Below are 13,908 nucleotides of genomic sequence, written 5' to 3' on the forward strand. Positions count from 1 at the left end.
GGGTGAAAAAACCTCCTAGCGCCATATGAGACCGGCTAACTCATCTTTTGTTCAATTATTATTAATCTGAAAGATGCCAGATTAATGATATTACTAATTGTTGCAATTTGTAGTTATAAATTATTATAATGATTAATATGATAATATGCACATTTGAATTAAACAAACTTATTTTATTTACAGGAGAATTAGAAAATGATGCAGATATTCGAGCATTGGAAAAGGAGATATTGCAGTTGCAGGAGTACAATGCAAAAGTTGAGTCAGAAATGATTAAGCTAAGAACAGACATCACCCAAATGGAACAACAAATGCGTAAAAGTGAAAGAGTAAGTGACATGTAGAAGTAGAGTATCAGTTTATTGCTTTTGGAATATAAAAACTGATTTATGTTTAAACTGTAAATTGTATAAATATGCTGACTGTCTTTTAATCAAGATTTCTGAGATTTGTCATATTGGATATATTTTATATATTCTAATAGTAAACATATTTTTGAATAAAATGAACATTTTTAATGTTTTTATAATATTAATATAAACAGCTTTTTGTTGAATTCACTTTTCTTAATAGAACTAATTTCCTCAAAACATAAAGTTTGCTAAAATTGTATTCATAAAAAAAAATAAATTGCTAAAGGAATGAATCCTAGATACGTAGAATACCATCACATTCAAAATGTAAACACTAAGAATTTCTGACACAAGATGTTACTCACACCAACTTAATACGTAGACACACTGATTATTGCCCATGTTTTTGCTTAATGAAAATGCATCTGTGGTTAATAATGAACTAAATATTATTTAATTTGTAACCTGTGAAACCGGTCTGGGTAGAACAAATATCAATATATATATATATATATATATATATATATATATTGATAATAAATATAAATATCAAGAATAGTGTTCGGAGCTTGCTCCACCTTTGCTATGAGTTGCCTCAGCTTGCACTACCTTAAGGGTCAGTTGCTGCACTATCCAGGTATTTGCTTATGCTTGGAATCGCCGAACTTTATATAGTTTCTGTATTCAGCATGAAACTCTTTGAGTTTCTTATTTGGCTAAGAAACAATATGGGATGTAATATCCCTTAACTTAAATAAGTTATGTCGCTGAATTGAAGCCTTTGGCTCTTCATATATTTAGTAATTTAATTTGATGTTTTAAGGATACTTGTGACATAAAGACTGAATAAGATAAGCACGTAAACACAAGAAAAATATTTATTTAACCAAATATTTCGGTCTGGAAATAACAGACCATCTTCAGTGGCACTACAAGAACAGTTTTAAAAAAAAAATATAAGGTGGAATACTAACAATAGATCATTTAAAAATAGAACAAACTGTGTGATGTTATATCACTAAGTATTAAAGAGACATGATTGAAATAAAGATATTAATTAATAATATTAAATAACATAAAATTAATATGAATTAATGAGTTATCCTGATTAGACTTTCCCAGATTTTTGATATAGATATACAGTCATTCCGATTCAGGTTAGGACGATGGAGTAAGGCCTCTACGCTTTCTTTGAATAAACATTCAAATTTATAATGGGATCTGTGTAAGAGGTGAGTTTTTGACCAAAGGATGTTGTGGTTAGTTTCAATCCCGTGCTGAGCCAATCCAGATTTTTCAGGTTTGTTGTGATGAATGGAGAATTGATGTTCTTGGATTCTTTTTTCAAGAGAACGTCCAGTTTGTCCAAAATAGGAGAGATCACAGTTGCAGGGAATTTGATAAACTCCAGGAAGAGACATAGTAGAGTGTTTGTATTTAGGAGAAGGAAAATGAGAAGATAATTTGTTACTAGGCGAATACGTAGCTGTTAACTCATATTTCTTCAGAATTCTTGCGATAGGTTCTGAAATCCCGGAGATGTATGGAATTGGAACTCGACGCATTGAATCTTTGTTGTTTTGTGGTGGATTATAAGAATTGAGAAGATGTTGAATACTCTTTTCAGAAAAGCCATTGAGTTTCATGTGTTGTTGGATAGTAGAAAGTTCTTTCTGTAGAACTTTCTATTCTGTGCTAAAGAAAAGTTGGCTAAAGCAGGAGAGAGAGAGAGAGAGAGGACTTCCCATAGCCATTCCTTCTACTTCGCTGTAAAATTTGTTTTGACAAAGAAATATCCTGAGTGTTTTACGAAATCGAATAGTTTTATAATGTCTTCTGGAAAGATGTCAGCAAGTAATTTTAAAATCTCCTTGAGAGGTACATTTGTATCTAAAGATTCTATATCAATGCTCACCATAAGATCTGTAGGTTGCAATGAAACATTGGGAAGGCCATGGGAAGTCCTCTCTCTCCTGCTTTAGCCAACTTTTATTTAGAAAATCTAGAAAAAGTCCTCTTCTCATCTATTTTCCCTCAACCATCCTTTTGGGTAAGATATATAGATGACATCTTTACTGTATGGCCACACAACAAAGTCTCCTTACCTTCTTTTTTAAACAGTATCAATTCCTTACATCATCATATAAAGTTTACTATGGAAATGGAAGAAAACAACCAGTTATCTTTTTTAGATGTTCTCCTCATCCAGTCACCTTCAAATACTCTTACAACTACAGTTTATAGGAAACCAACGTTCACAGGTTGTTATATTCTTAAAGAATCAGCCCATCATCCTTTTCAAAAAACAGGAATCATAAAATGTCTAATCAGAAGAGCCAAAAGTAATTGTTCTACTTCTAATTTTCTACAGAAAGAACTTTCTACTATCCAATAACACATGAAACTCAATGGCTTTTCCGAAAAGAGTACTCAACATCTTCTCGATTCTTATAATCCACCACAAAACAACAAAGATTCAATAAGTCGAGTTCCAATTTCAGATTTCAGAACCTATCACAAGAATTCTGAAGAAATATGAGTTAACAGCTAGGTATTCACCTAATAACAAATTATCTTCCCATTTTCCTTCTCCTAAATTCAAACACCCTACTATGTCTCTTCCTGGAGTTTATCAAATTCCCTGCAACTGTGATCTCTCCTATTTTGGACAAACTGGACGTTCTCTTGAAAAAAGAATCCAAGAACATCGATCCTCCATTCATCACAACAAACCTGAAAAATCTGGATTGGCTCAGCACGGGAGTGAAACTAATCACAACATCCTTTGATCAAAAACTCGCCTCTTACATAGATCCCGTTATAAATTTGAACGTTTATTCAAAGAAAGCGTGGAGGCCTTACTCCATCATCTTAACCTGAATCGGAATGACTGTATATCTATATCAAAAATCTGGGAAAGTCTAATCAGGATAACTCATTAATTCATAATAATTTTATGTTATTTAATATTATTAATTAATATCTTTATTTCAATCATGTCTCTGCTTAAAAATATTCTCTTTAATACTTAGTGATATAACATCACACAGTTTGTTCTATTTTTAAATGATCTATTGTTAGTATTCCACCTTATATATTTTTTTTAAAACTGTTCTTGTAGTGCCACTGAAGATGGTCTGCCATTTCCAGACCGAAATATTTGGTTAAATAAAGATCATTCTTATGTTTACGTGCTTATATTATTCACTATTATTTAATTATTAAGCTAATGTTTCACGTTTGTCAACTGGCATTATGATACGAATATGCATGTGCACATAGACAAATAGAAGGAAGGTTAAAAAAAAAAAAAAAAACTAAATGGCCTAATGCTATAGTCCTAATTGATGCCTCTGTGGCTATTGTATGGACATCTTAATTCTTTGCAGTATCATAACAATGATCTCCAAGATTAATGTGAAGCAGCCATATTTATTTTAGTTAGGAATGATGTAGAGTGATAGATTATAAAAACAACAATCTCTTGTTTTTTTAATTTAAATTTAGATTTAAATTCAAAAAATCTTCCAAGACTTCATTTACAATGAAGTTTTTGGTTCGGATTAGCAAGATACCACTGTATATCTTATTACACCAAAGTGCTTAACTTTACATATGCTGACAGTAAACTGGCAGCCATTATCACTTCTATACAATTCCAGCCTATTCACATCGTTCTGCATGTCAGTCACATTCCTAACTACCCTATCTATCTTTGTATCACCAGCAAGCAGCTATATATTCACCTGTTAGATCTGTAATATTGTTAATGTAAAGATTGCATAATATTTGACCAAGGCCTGATGCCTGCAGTACATCACTGGTCACCTTAAATCTTGCAAACTTGCTCCTCTCCAGTATACCATTTTTTGATATCTGTATCCAATCAAAAGCCTTAGCAAATAATATAGATTCACTGTTAACCCATTTCTATATGTGAGCTATTATCAACTTTTTCAAAATCTCCATTACTTCATAGATATTTATAAATCAATAATTAGATATAACAATCTTTGCACAACCCTCGTGCAATGAAATAATCATACATTCTTTCCACTCCTCACATTATATAACCAATTCAAAGGTACAAGTTCAGCTGAATGCTTTTAGCATCCATGATATCCCATCAGCCCCTATTGCCAAATACTTATTCACTTTTTGCAACTTTGAGCTCAATGTTGCATAGATCAGGTTGATAGCCTTTAGAAAAATGGGCACCTATTAGTTGAACAATCACTTCTTCATCTGTCGCCTTTTTTAGCTAATAGTTGTAGTAGTATTAGTAGTTTTACTGTTAAATCGGTCTACCTATCTCCCCTATTGAATATGATCCCACCAGCTCCAAAATCAGAACACTCCTTAAGAAGGTTACTTCTTGGCCTGTGGAAGTGACTAGCAGACTAAAACCTTTCAAATCTAGACCACCCCTCTCCCCCGAATATATCGACTACCAAAATAAGCAGAATGTGCCATTATGTCCCATTATGGATTGCATTGATTCTCCCACATAAAAATTAGCCAAACATTTAGCCAATGTGCTCACACATTATACTGGCAACACACCATCACACACAAAAAAAAAACTCAGCCCACTTTAAAGCCAGTATAGAAAAAACCTAAAACCTCTCACTCCAACACAGACATAGTGGTCAGTTTCAAAACTGACCACTATGTCTGTTGATGTCTCCTCCTTATTCACAAATGTCCCACTCAAAGATACCTTAGATCTCATCCAAGCCAAATTTCCTCCCGATATCTCAGCCCTATTTCAGTTCATCATGAACTGATGCTATTTGGCAAGGAAAATTCTACAAATAGATAGCGGGGACAACCATGGGTTCTCCACCCCTGGCCAACTTTTTTATAGAGCCCTTTGAAGAAAAAGCCTTTAACTCAGCCCCACAAAAAACCCACTGTTTGGCTATGCTATGTGGATGATGTGTTCACTATTTGGCCACATGGCCTAGATACACTCCACAACTTCTTAACACACTTAAACAATCAGCACCCCAGAATTCAGTTCACCTTGGAAAAGGAAAACAATGACAGTCTCTCTTTCCTAGACACTCTGATTACATGCCAGTCTTATGGATCCCTGGTTTTCTGTTTCTGTAAATAGAGATCCCTGGATCTCTGTTTACAGAAAACCAACCCATACAGGTAGATACATTCACCAGCAATCACACCATCCCCCTCACAACATGGAATTATAAAAACCCTATATAACTGGGCTAAATTAATCTGTTCAGATAACAATGCCCTAACTACTGAACTTGACCATATCCTTAACACCTTAGCCAGTGGCTACAACCCCCCAAAAAATCCAGTAAATATTAAAACCAGTTAACCACAACCCCCCCCCTTTCATAACAGAGATTACACTAAATCTATCACCATTTCTTATATCCAGGGCACATCTAAAAAGCTAACAAAGATCCTAAAAAAATATGACCTGACTACTTGTTACAAATCATATAAGAAATTGCCATCCCTTATCTGCTCCACCAAAGACCAGACACTTTCCCTATACCTACCTGAAGTATACCAGGTCCCTTGCAGTTGTATACTGTCCTACTACAGCCAAACAGGCAGGATAGCTAATATCAGGAGATCTAAACACAAAGACTACATCCGGTTTCACCAATACAGCCACTCAGGACTTGATGACCATGCACTAGTTACCACCACAGAATACGCTGGAAGAAAGTCACTTTACTACACCGCAGCAAATATAAATATGAAAGATTATTCCTGGAATCAGCCTCAGCTCTAAAAAAACTTCCCAAATCTCAACAAATTTGGGAAGCTTGCATCTTAAGAACATCAGCTCAACAGCCAAGGCAACCCAATTTAGCCTACTAGGGGGTGGGGGATACCTTTAGGACATATGACCAACTTCAGTTGCCTTCTTCAGCCTCATTTGCTCATTGTTAGTGCCTACATGCACATATCGTAGTTTTATGTTCCCAGAAGATGGCAATCAAACTGCCAAAATGTTGGAAGGTATTGATTCAAGTTTTTTAATTAATATTTTAGTATACATTGTCATTTCCTGAAAAATTTAAAGTCGGATTAGAAAGGATAGAAAACATTTTAAATGCAAGGTAAAAGATGCATAGCAGGAAAGAGGAGGGAAGGAAATGCCATCAGTTCTCCAGTTTATGCTATATCCAGACTTTGCTATAATAAATATGGTATTCACAATGAAGCCATTATCCACTTAACAAACCAGGTGGATAATAGCTCCACACTCCCCCCCCCCCCCCCACAATGATTTTAAGTGGTAGATGATTTTCATAATCCTGTGTAAGACTATATATACCACTATGCTTATTTTGTTGAAGTTTGGAAAGAAGTTTCATGTTTGGCTTTCAGAACAGTTTCCAGATTAGGTACACAATAAATAACGGAAAAAACTCACGTAGAAAGATTATTTATTAGTATAATTTGGTCAGTTTTGATGTCTCCTCCTTATTCACAAATGTCCCACTCGAAGATACCTTAGATCTCATCCAAGCCAAATTTCCTCCCGATATCTCAGCCCTATTTCAGTTCATCATGAACTCATGCTATTTGGCAAGGAAAATTCTACAAACAGAGGGGACAACCATGGGTTCTCCGCCCCTGGCCAACTTTTTTATAGAGCCCTTTGAAGAAAAAGCCTTAAACTCAGCCCCACAAAAAACCCACTGTTTGGCTATGCTATGTGGATGATGTGTTCACTATTTGGCCACATGGCCTAGATACACTCCACAATTATCTTATTTTGGACAAACAGGAAGATCTGCCTGCCTCTATTCGGCTAGAAGAACACCAATCTTATATTGAATACTTTAAACCTGAAAAGTCTGGACTTTCTGAACATGCCATCTTCACTAGACACAGAGTTCATTGGAGAAAGACAAGAGTTCTTCACAAAAGTCAGTTTCTCATGGAACGCCTTTATAAAGAAACATGTGAAACTCTACTTCATTCTCTTAACTTAAACAGATCCAACGGCTTACGTCTATCCCCTTTATGGGAGATAAGTACTTTACAAATCAGCTAATCTTTCCTAACTTTTTATTGTATTATTATTATTATTTTTTTTTTTATTTTTATTTTTTTTTTTTTTTTTACGATAGTTATTGACCTTTTTAGTTATCTTACACCAGCTGCTTAGGTGGCGCTTTTTGGAATTGTCAGTTAGTGTTTAATTTTGAGCTTAATGTACTGAAGATGCCTGTGACACACAGGCGAAAATTATACTAATAAATAATCTTTCTATGTGAGTTTTTTCTGTTATTTATTGTGTACCGATATGTCTACTCACGGTTTACCTCTTTTAAAACTTAGTTTCCAGATTATTTAATCCTGTAATTATTAAGCATGTGCAGACCACGTTTTTTGCATGGAGAATGGTAAGTGAGTTAATGGAATGGATTGCCAGAATTAGTTGTAAGTGCCCTGACAGTGAATGAGTTTAAGGAGAGGTACAATAAGTTTCTTGAATTCATGGAGATACCCACATTATAATAATTTATCCGAACAGTGATTTCATAATAGGGGAACTCAGTGTACTTGACTCTTCTTCAATATCACTGAATTCTGGGAATGCCGAAGCATTTTTTATTATGCAAATACTTACACAGAAAGTTGTAAATTGATAGTACTATCAATTTACAACTTTCTATTGTAAATTGTTGAAAGTTGTAAATTGATAGTACTATAAATTTACAACTTTCTGTGGAAGTATTTGTGTAAAAAAAAAATGCTTCAGCATTCCCAGAATTCAGTGAAATTGAAGAAGGGTCAAGCACATTGAGTTCCCCTATTATGAAATCACTGTTTGGATAAATTATTATAATGTGGGTATCTCCATGAATTCAAGAAACTTATTGTACCTCTCCTTAAACTCATTCACTGTCAGGGCACTCACAACTAATTCTGGCAATCCATTCCACTAACTCACTCACCATTCTCCATGCAAAAAATGTGGTCTGCACATTCTTAATAATTATGCTTTTATACAACTTCCACAGATGACTCCTAGTTCTCTCTCTGTTTATCATGTATTTAAACATTTTCTTTGTGTTAGTCTTATAGAACCCTTTTAATAACTCATGTCTGCCAATTTTTATCCTTTCTTTTCTGCCTATCAACTAAATTTTGCAAACAAGAAAGAGGGAGACCCACAAACATCTGAAAGGGTCATTCATAATAGTTTCATAGTTTCAACACCATAAGAGGAAAAATTTGCTTTTCAACTTACTAATGTTTCCTGGTTTTCTACTCAGCATCTTCAGAGTACAACTATAGGACAAGTACACAGCACTGAACTAAATTATTATTATTAGTGTTTGACCTCCATGGAATCCCATGACTCATCACGGGAGGTACACACTATCACACACTCATCTGGCCATGCCTTAAACTGATTCAGTGTGATTCAAGTACATTCACAACACACTCAGGCAGTGCATTCCACTCACCAGCCACTCTCTGTGCAAAGAACTCTTTTTCACATCCTCCTTATACAGTTATCAGGGATGGCCTCTTGTTCTACCCTCCCCCCACTCCCATTATATGAAAAATTTCTTCTACATTAACCCAGTAACAATCCTCTATTAACTTAAGTGTCTCAGTCATATACCTCTCATCCTTCTATTCACGAGGCTTTGCGATTCTTTTGCAATACATTCTTTCAATCTGGCTTCGTATTCCACATTCCAAAGACCACTGACCATCTTTGTGAATCTTCTCTGGATATACAAATTGAACAAAAATGTCCCCAATACAGATCCTTGCAGCACATACTAGTGACCCTTCCCCCTTTTGGGACATTGCACCCCTATATACAACTTTCTGATAGCTATCTTAGTCACTGGTCCAACTCACTAGTCTACTGTCCAATCCCATTCCATCAGTTTATTTAGCAGCTTGTCATGTGGCAGTCTCTCAAAATCTTTTGCAAAATCTAGGTATACCATTGGCCTATAATTTGTAGTACAGCCTTATTACCCTTATGCAGTGGAATAATTTTACCTTCTGTCCACTCTTTTGGAACCTGTGCTGTTGTAAGACATTAAACAGGCATGCCAATTCCCTGGAACATTCCCTTAAGATGTGTAGTTATGTCATCAAACCCTATCACCTTATTGACATCAAGCTTATTTATTTCCTCATATACCTATTGCTCAGTCACAGTTAATACATCCTCTCTTATTTCAACTCGACTGTTGTGCATAGATAAATAAATGTGCACAGAGAAATAAATATGGAAAGTAATTCAAATTGAAACTGAACTGATGTCCTTACATGGTGCCCTGTATGACCCAGATAACCATAAGTTAATTTGGAGGAGTCTGGCTGTCAGGTGTCAAAATGATGGTTTTCCCAGATGCTTGACAAATTAATGCAACCATACTTGTTGAGATTGGGAGAGTGCTTCATAGCTGAGGCCGATTCTAAAAATAGTCTGTCAGACCTATAATGACTTCTATGTAGTGTCGATGTTTTTCCTCTATCTAATCCTGTGTGAACGGGTATCCAGAGCATGGTCTGCCGATCCCAACTTTCCATAGAGATGCTTGTAAATATATTTTTGTGTTCTTTAAGGCAGATGCTAACCGATCTACCAGTCTGTCCAAATTAGGCTAAACTGCAGGCATAAAGAAAACTGAGCAAGAGGATGAAGTTGATATTTAAGTGAATGGATGAAGGTAGCTAGCTGAATGAAAGGTTTGAAAGTGGCATGGAGATCATATTTGAGTAATTTCAAATGAATTAAAGTGACTTTTCTTATTTGTATTCTACCATCTGAATATGTAGCATTGCTAGGCCTAACTACACCAACATGGTGGTGTATATTGACGTATTCAAACATTTGATTATGGTGATTTGAGTTTTTGAGTAATTGTATTTTTGAGGAGATTGCTTTAGAGGAAACAGTTCTATGAAGCTGTATTTGGTTTAAGGAATTACTTAATAGAAGTTTTTGAAATTTTGTTCTTGTGGCTAAGTCTAACTCAACAGGTGCAGGCTGATTAAACTATCTGCCATTGCTAATATAACATCCATGATTGATGCTGTTATCTATTGAATAATTATACCTAATTTTTCACAAGGATGGAATCTCAGACTGTTTGTACGAAATTAGAGTTACATCGACAAGAGCTTTCAAGGGAAAAGCTTTTGTGGATGTAACTTTAGCATGTGAGAGCCTTGAGGCTCACAGGATAGTATTATCTGCATGCAGCCCCTCCCCTTTTTTTTTCAATTTATTAATTGAAAATTCTTGTAATCATCCCATTGTGATTCTCAAGGACAAAATTTGCAGATCTGAAAGCAATGGCAAATTTAATGTTTAGGGGTGACGTGAGCATCTTGCAAGATCAGCTGTCCACACTTCTTACTGCTGTTGAAAGTTTAAATATTACAGGTTTTAAAGAGGCTGCAGGTGAGCTTCTGGAAACCTCAAACCATGTGCCTGTATCTTCTGATAGTCTGCACCGAGATTCTTTATTAATTTCAGGCGCTAATGAATTATCCAGTCTTAACTGTGTTGGATTAGCTGACAATGATTTTCATTTTCAGTCTGAATATGATCCTCGCTTAGGAGTATTGGCCTTGCCTCATATGGACCAGAACAAAAACAACTTGAGGCAAAAGTATCACTGTTAGGTAGGCAGAAAAGAGATAGACCTTGAAGAAAATTTCTTCGTTTATCAAATAAATGTATAAAGGAACAGGTGAACTCAAGTGCTAGTGAGAATAGAACGAGAATTTCATATGGAGATTCTATCATAAGAGTAGTTCTTTGTGAGGGAATAATGAAATCATATTTCCCAGGTGCAAAGGTTAATGATATTAGGAAAGGATTAACGGAATGATATAAAGGATTAAACTAAATTTATTATATTGAAAGTTTATTTTTCACTTGGTCAGACTATAATAAATTTAGTTTAATCCTTTATCCAAGTGTGTGCAAACAAAGTTTGTGCCTGAAAGTATCTTCAGGACTGGGGTAAAGTGGTACAACACCGGGCAACTCCTTGCAAAGGTGGAGCAAGCTACCAACTCTCCTATCTCAGTATCTCTCATAATGCAAAACACATCTCCTTGCAGATATGTATAATATTATGCATTAAGGGAAGGGCCACTATCCAGACTAGTTTCAACCTTTATTGAGGTCTCTTCAGTGGGAGCCAGGCCCAAGTGGAGATACCAAGGCAGAAGAAGCATTAGCAAGGTCATTTCCTCCTATAGGAGCTGCCAAACGGTGCCACATTTTTATTAAATTACTCTGGATTTAGAGAAAGATGTTGAAAGTTTATTTTTCACTTGGTCAGACTATAATAAATTTAGTTTAATCCTTTATCCAAGTGTGTGCAAACAAAGTTTGTGCCTGAAAGTATCTTCAGGACTGGGGTAAAGTAGTGCAACTCCTTGCAAAGGTGGAGCAAGCTACCAACACTCCTATCTCAGTATCTCTCATAATGCAAAACACATATCCTTGCGGATATGTATAATGTTATGCATTAAGGTTGTACCACTTTAACCCAGTCCTGAAGATACTTTCAGGTGCAAACTTTGTTTGCACACACTTGGATAAAGGATTGAACTAAATTTATTATAGTCTGACTAATTTAATAAAAACGTGGCACACCATTTGGCAGCTCCTATAGGAGGAAATGACCTTGCTAATGCTTCTGCCTTGGTATCTCCACTTGGGCCTGGCTCCCACCGAAGAGACCTCAATAAAGGTCAAAACTAGTCTGGGTAGTGGCCCTTCCCTTAATGCATAACATTATAGATATCCACAAGGAGATGTGTTTTGCATTATGAGAGATACTGAGATAGGAGTGTTGGTATCTTGCTTCACCTTTGCAAGGAGTTGCCTGGTGTTGTACCACTTTACCCCTGTCCTGAAGATACTTTCAGGTACAAACTTTGTTTGCAAACACTTGGATAAAGGATTAAACTAAATTTATTAATTTTATTATAGTCTAACCAAGTGAAAAATAAACTTCCAACATCTTTCTCTAAATCAAGAGTAATTTAATAATAAGGTGGTACACCTTTTGGTAACTCATAGAAGTAAATATGATGCCTCCATTGCTTCCGCCTTAGTATCACCCACTTCTGGGTCTGGCTCCCACTAATGAGACCTCAATAAAGGTCGAAACTGCTCTGGGTAGTGGCCCTTCCCTTAATGCATAGCATTATACATGTCCGCAAGGAGATGTGCTTTGCATTATGGGAGATACTAAGACAAGGAGTGATGAGAGCTTGGTCCACCTTTACTTCGAGTTGCCTCAGTCCTGAAGATACTTCAGGCGCAAACTTTGTTTGCTTACACTTGGATAAAGGATTAAACTAAATTTATTATATGTTAATGATATTAGTGTTGCTATTAGTATGCAGAAAGGTAAAGTGAAACAATTGATTGTTTTGACAGGTACAAATGATCTGAAGGGAGAAAAGTACAGTATGAAAGAGGATATGAAAGAGTGAGAGTGTAAAGATAGTATGTTGCTGTGGTATGATATAGGTGAGTTGTGAAGAAGAGCAATAATTGCAAATGACTCATTGCATAGGTTGTGTAGGAGGAATGGAGCAGTTTCTGGATGTGTGGAGTGAGTACGATGATCAAAAAGACTTATGTAAGGCAGACAGTTTGCACCTAAATGGATTTGGTATTAGGAGTTTAGAAAATTCTTGCTGACTGTAGTAGGTAGGTTTAGATATGCAAAATCAGGGAAACTAGAGTTGTTAGGTGGGGAAGCAGGTGAGGGTAGCATGCAGGCATCAAAGCAAATGGATGTGTGATTGTAGAGAAAATGAAGTCTTTAGTTTCTGAGGTTGTAAATAAGAATGGGATGGGAATACAAAGCATAAAGTTAATTATGGGCCTACCAAGTCTATATCATTTATGTATACAAATTTCAGGAGTATCAGGAACAAGGAGGAATTTTTTGCATTGATTAGTTCCAATTGGCCAAAAGTTATTGGTATTAGTGAGATGTGATTAACTAAACCTTGATATAATTATTGGCATAGAAAGTGAAGGTTATAGTATTTTTTATGTCAGATAGAGCAAATAGAATGGGGGTGGGGTTATTACTGATGATATCAGATGAGTTGCAGCCCAATAGAATGCTAGTTCAACAGTAAATCAGGAAAATGGAAGACTACTTTTGAAGCTGTCTGGATACAAGTTAATGCAACAAAGTATTTGGTTGGCTGCTCTGTAGGCTAGGGAAGACAAAAGATGACGTGGGTGATATGTATTGGCAAATAAATTCAATAAGTAGAGGGTAGGTAATTACTATGGGTGACTTTAATTATGAGGATATAGATTGGAAGGAGGAAACGTCATATAGGCAGAAGGATAATTTTCCGAGGCAGCATGTAATGAAAGGCATAAGGGGGATCAAGAGCGTTGGACCTTGTGATTACATCTGAGGATATATTGCCACCAGGTGGTGAGAGTGATCATTCAGTTTTGACCTGGAAGGTGGCTAAGCATGTGAAATTTTCAGTAAAGAAGGATTCGATATGGAATTATAAGGCT

General features: G+C 35.7%; 1 protein-coding gene across 5 annotated transcripts in view; it reads left to right on the top strand.

Moving 5' to 3' along the window:
* The window catches only part of LOC150108172 (uncharacterized), a 318,721-nt gene that overhangs the window by 277,188 nt on the left and 27,625 nt on the right, over window positions 1-13,908 (top strand). For all 5 annotated transcript variants that reach the window (XM_090390632.1, XM_090390634.1, XM_090390631.1 and 2 more), the window contains one exon: window positions 184-329. In XM_090390632.1, coding sequence (XP_090246758.1) covers window positions 184-329 — 146 coding nt within the window. The remainder of the gene's footprint in view (window positions 1-183; window positions 330-13,908) is intronic.

This window comes from Typopeltis vanoorti, chromosome 3 (genome assembly GCF_054136105.1).
Source record: "Typopeltis vanoorti isolate ZY-2024b chromosome 3, IOZ_Tvanoo_1.0, whole genome shotgun sequence".
NCBI lineage: Eukaryota > Metazoa > Arthropoda > Arachnida > Uropygi > Thelyphonidae > Typopeltis > Typopeltis vanoorti.